This window comes from Dendrobates tinctorius, unplaced genomic scaffold (genome assembly GCF_039654945.1).
Source record: "Dendrobates tinctorius isolate UK_male_01 unplaced genomic scaffold, ASM3965494v1 ptg000231l, whole genome shotgun sequence".
NCBI lineage: Eukaryota > Metazoa > Chordata > Amphibia > Anura > Dendrobatidae > Dendrobates > Dendrobates tinctorius.
Window position 1 is genome coordinate 5,442,815 of NW_027361898.1, and position 6,000 is coordinate 5,448,814.

General features: G+C 37.8%; 1 protein-coding gene across 2 annotated transcripts in view; it reads right to left on the minus strand.

The window, feature by feature from the left end:
• CLIC3 (chloride intracellular channel 3) overlaps positions 1–5,753 on the minus strand; it is a 15,910-nt gene extending 10,157 nt beyond the window's left edge. The window contains exon 1 of one of the 2 annotated variants that reach the window (XM_073556026.1): positions 5,597–5,753. In XM_073556026.1, coding sequence (XP_073412127.1) covers positions 5,597–5,632 — 36 coding nt within the window. In that variant the 5' untranslated portion in view covers positions 5,633–5,753. The remainder of the gene's footprint in view (positions 1–5,596) is intronic. The other variant, XM_073556027.1, reaches the window with a different exon arrangement.
• Positions 5,754–6,000: the final 247 nt, after the last annotated feature.

Below are 6,000 nucleotides of genomic sequence, written 5' to 3' on the forward strand. Positions count from 1 at the left end.
CGCCAGGAGGGGGTGAGTATAATCTGACACCCGCGCTCCCCCTCCCCCGCCGACCCCCTGGTGTATGACGAGTATAAGCCGAGAGGGCACTTTCAGCCTTAAAAAATGGGCTGAAAATCTCAGCTTATACTCGAGTATATACGGTATATTCTTGTACATATGGGCAGTACTATAGTAGTTACATTCTTGTACATAGTAGTATTATAGTAGTTATATTCTTGTCCCAAGATGTAGAATCTTGCATTTCTCCCTGTTAAATACCATTCTATTAGTCACTGCCCATTGTTCAAGCTTATTTATATCCTTCTGAATAGTTTCTCTGTCTTCTCTAATGTTAGCTATCCCTCATTGTTGTGCATTTTCTGCAAATTTGATTAGTTTACCTTCTGTTCCAGTGACGCGAGTCACACTAGTAAATATGAATACTACTTACTGTAAGTAAAGGGAAGTTAAACAATCCGAGGTCAGGTCCAGGAAATGGTGCAGTACGACAAAGGGAAGTCAGAGATGAAGTTCAATACACGAGCCAAGGTCAGGAAAGCCAGAGAGACAAAACAGTTTACAGGGAGCAGGCACAAGCAAAGTCAGGTCACAAGCAAAGGGTCTGAGTCCGGGAAGAGAATCAAGTCAAGCTGGGTCAGGCACAAAGCGCAGAGGGATCAATGTTCCACAAGCAACAGCAAATGTACGACTGACACTGGGTGGAGGAAATAGCATGCTTAAGTAGAAGTCTAATTAAGGAAAAGGAACACAGGTTATTGCAGCACAGACCCAGCACAGACTGACAGCCCCAACACAAAGTAACAAAAAAGACAGAAACAGAGTGGAAATCGTGACAGTTCCCTTATCTAGATCATTTATAAAAATGTTGATCAACACTGGGGCCAGGATAGAGCCTTGTGGTACCTCCACATGAAACACTCTTCCAATTGGATGTACAACCATTTATTACCACTCTTTTAGTACGATCACTGAGCCAGTAATGAATCCACCTAACCGTAGCATTGTCAATTCCATACATTTTTCACTAAGGATAGTATGAGATACTTTATCAAATGCTTTGCTGAAGTCGAAATATACTATATCTACCACACTTCCCTGATCCACTCAGTCAGTGATTCTATCATAGAAGGAAATTAAATTAGTCTGGCATGACTTGTTTGCTACAAACCCATTTTGGCTTTGGTTAATTGCTGCATTCTTATCTAAGTACTTACATACATGCTGTTTAATAATTTGTTCAAGGCTCTTTCCTGGTATAGAAGTAAGGCTCCCTGGCCTGTAATTTCCAGGTTCCATCTTCTTTCTTTTTTTCAAAAATAGGGGCAAGATTTGCTCTTCTCCAATCTTCTGAGACTTCTCTTCTCCAGGATTTTTCAAACATTCTGGCTAGTGGTTCTGCAGTTTCCTCTGCTAACTCTTTCAATACCCTAGGATGTAATTCATCTGGACCAGGAGATGTAAATTAATTTAAATTAGCTAAGTATTCCCTCAAATCTCTCTGTTTATGGGTAGTATGGACTCTTTTATTCCTTCGATGGCACCGTGAAGATCAGTTGATGTTACAATTGTTTTCTTAGAGAACACAGATGCAAAATAGGAATTTAAAAGTTTGGTCTTCTCAACATCATTTTTGACCACTTCACCCTTTTCATCCTGTAAAAATCCAATACCATCTTTGACAATTCTTTTACTTTTGACATACCCATAAAATCCTTTTTTATTACTTTTGGTCTTCCTTGCAAGTCTCACTTCATTATTGGCTTTAGCTCTTCTATTGCCCTGCAAACAGCATTATATTCTTCTTTAGATATTACCCCCTCTTTCCATTTAATATACATTTATTTTTTTCCTTTTTAACAAGTGTTTAAGTCCTGTGTTCATCCATCCTGGTCTCTTTAAATGCTTCCAATTCTTCAGTCTTTTCAGGATTGTTACCAAATGAATGATGTATGCAATGACTAAGGACGTATCAGTCTGAAATGCGTCTGTGATTACTCTATGTCTGGAGTTTTTATGGGTTTGCAATAACAAAAAGATTTTTATAAGGACCCTCGTACAAGATGTATCTTCCCTTTTTAAGTATTATAGAAGTTATATTCTTGTACATAGGAGCAGTATTATAGTAGTTATATTCTTTTTACATAGGGAGCAGTATTATAGTAGTTATATTCTTGTACATAGGAGCAGTATTATAGTAGTTATATTCTTGTACATAGGAGCAGTATTATAGTAGTTATATTCTTTTTACATAGGGAGCAGTATTATAGTAGTTATATTCTTGTATATATGAGCAGTATTACAGTAATTACAGTAATTATACTGCCCCTATTGGTCAAACAATCAGTAGATTTGGTTTCCAGTACCATCTCTATGCTGACGACACCCAATTATACGCTTCTTCTCCTGACATCACGCCAGCCTTTCTAGAAAACACCGGCAATTGTCTAAACGCTGTGTCTAACATCATGTCCTCACTATATCTGAAACTGAACCTGTCAAAGACTGAACTCCTTGTGTTTCCTCCCTCTACTAATGTACCTATACCCGACATTGCCATTTCCGTGTGTGGTTCTACTATTACTCCCCAGCAACATGCCCGCTGTCTTGGGGTCATACTTGACTCTGAGCTTTCCTTTGTCCACCACATCCGATCACTGGCTCGCTCTTGTTATCTGCACCTCAAAAACATTTCTAGAATTCGACTTTTTCTTACTTTTGACTCTGCAAAAACTCTTACTGTTTCTCTTATTCATTCTCGTCTCGACTATTGTAACTCCCTTCTAATCGGTCTCCCTCTTACCAAACTCTCCCCCCTCCAATCTGTCTTGAATGCAGCTGCCAGGATCATATTCCTCGCCATTCGTTACACCGATGCCTCTACCTTGTGCCAGTCATTACACTGGCTACCCATCCACTCCAGAATCCAGTATAAACTTATTACCCTCACCCACAAAGCCCTCCATGGCTCAGCACCACCCTACATCTCCTCCCTTGTTTCAGTATACCATCCTACCCGCGCCCTCCATTCTGCTGATGACCTGAGGTTAGCATCCTCAATAATCAGAACCTCCCACTCCCGTCTTCAAGACTATACACGTGCTGCGCCAATTCTTTGGAATGCACTTCCCAGGTCAATACGATTAGTCCCCAATCCCCACAATTTTAAGCGTGCCCTGAAAACGCATTTATTCAGACTGGCCTACCGCCTCAACACATTAACCTAATCTATCCCTGTGTGGCACAGTCAAAAGTTTTTTTACCATAACCAGGTTCCCCGCATCATGTTCCCACATGCTTTATGCATCCATTAGCCCTCTGCATCTGTACTGTTACACACTTAACATTATGGCTGGTCCATACAATCAGGGCAACTGTTACCACCCACCTTTCGTGTCTCCCCTTTTTTCCTCATAGATTGTAAGCTTGCGAGCAGGGCCCTCATTCCTCTTGGTATCTGTTATGATCTATGTGATTATTGTTATGCTGTAATGTATATTGTCTGTACAAGTCCCCTCTGAAATGTAAAGTGCTGCGGAATATGTCAGCGCTATAGAAATAAAATTTATTATTATTATTATTATTAATTATATTTGTGTACATAGGGGCAGTATTATAGTAGTTATATTCTTGTACATAGAAGGCGGTATTATTGTAATTATATTCTTGTACATATGGGCAGTATTATAGTAATTGTATTCTTGTACATAGGAGCAGTATTATATTAGTTATATTCTTGTACATAGAGGCAGTATTATAGTAATTATATTCTTGTACATAGGGGGCAGCATTATAGTAGTTATATTCTTATACATAGGGGGCAGTATTATAGTAGTTATATTCTTGTACTTAGGAGCAGTATTATAGTAGTTATATTCTTGTACATAGAGGGCAGTATTATAGTAGTTATATTCTTGTACATAGGGGCAGTATTATAGTAGTTATATTCTTGTACATATGGGCAGTATTATAGTAATTATATTCGTGTACATAGGGTGCAGTATTATAGTAGTTATATTCTTATACATAGGGGGCAGTATTATAGTAGTTATATTCTTTTACATAGAGGGCAGTATTATAGTAGTTATATTCTTGTACATAGGGGCAGTATTATAGTAGTTATATTCTTGCACATATGGCCAGTATTATAGTAATTATATTCGTGTATATAGTGTGCAGTATTATAGTATTTATATTCTTATACATAGGAGCAGTATTATAGTAGTTATATTCTTGTACATAGAGGGCAGTATTATAGTAGTTATATTCTTGTACATAGGGGCAGCATTATAGTAGTTATATTCTTGTACATATGGGCAGTATTATAGTAATTATATTCGTGTACATAGGGTGCAGTATTATAGTAGATATATTCTTATACATAGGAGCAGTATTATAGTAGTTATATTCTTGTACATAGAGGGCAGTATTATAGTAGTTATATTCTTGTATATAGGGGCAGTATTATAGTAGTTATATTCTTGTACATAGGGGGCAGTATTATAGTAGTTGTATTCTTGTACATAGGGTGCAGTATTATAGTAGTTATATTCTTATACATAGGGGGCAGTATTATATTAGTTAGGAGCAGTATTATACTAGTTATATTCTTGTACATAGGAGCAGTATTATAGTAGTTATATTCTTGTACATAGGGGGTAGTATTATAGTAGTTATATTCTTGTACATAGGAGCAGTATTATAGTAGTTATATACTTGTACAAGGGGCAGTATTATAGTAGTTATATTCTCGTACATATGGGGCAGTATTGTAATATTCAGAATACTTCCAAATGCAAGTATTTTTCACTGATAACATAGCAATCTTTGGTGCAACTTTTTAAAAAAAACTTTTTCAAAAGTTTACAGAAATTGTAATTATTTTTGTAATGTTAAAAAAACTGGATGAATAAAGTGAATATATGCAAATAGTATTTAATACTGTTCAGTAGCACCTAGGACTTTTTGCAAAGAACACAAAATAAATATTACTTTGCATAAGAACCGAATTTTCTTTAGTCTTAATAGGAAAGCTCACATGTAAACTTGGTTGTGAAATAACATTATATGATGAAAATGAACGTAGAACAAAACCTGACTTTGCTCTGGGTCAGTGGGATAATATAATATTTCTTGTCCTCTTCTCTCCTCTTTTTTCCCTCTCCTCCCAATAAACAAGGAGGATTTGTGGTTGGAAACATAATAAGTGTTGCTTTTTATTTGTACCTTTATGTGTAATTATTGTACAGTAGTGTGATTTTTGTGTATTGAAGGTGGTTGTATTTAGATAGCATTATATTGTTATAGGGTTGATAAAAATAAAATGAACTTGAGCCCCTCTAAAGTATATGATATATTATGACCTCTAATTTTTTTATAGCTGAAGATACTAGCAATGCGCACAGTGGTAGTAGAATACCGCTGCTTTCTTGAAACTGTCCCTGGTGATCAGATCAGCTACAGATCACAATAAAGCATCTGGATTTAGGGTCATGCGATGTGGCACGTGCTGTACGATGACTCCAGGAGCGAACGCGTCTGCAGGTGTGATGCTCTGCAGACCAGGGAATAGTAATTAATAAGGTTAATGCTTTACCTTGACAAATAGCTCAATTTTGGGTTCATCCACCATTGTGGAGAATGTGTCGCTGACGCCGTGGAGGGTCCCCTGGTGTCTGCCGCAGTCTTCCACGTCCTGATCGTCACTCAGACTATGCAGGTGTGATCTTCGCCTCTGGTTTTCTCTGCGATTGAAGCGACACTCCCTTTCCAATAAAGCTGCACAAACTGCATTCCTCCATGACACACGTCAGGCAGAGATGCTTTTCCTGACACTTCATGTCCTAATACACATATGACCCTCCTAAATCATTCATTACAGTCATACATTATCTCCTGACCACCCAAATACTGGTCATCCCGGCGCACATTCCCGCCCCGTGTGCTCTGAAACCTGCTTGTGTCCGTGCTAAGTGGTGGATCCACAAAACTAGAATTGGT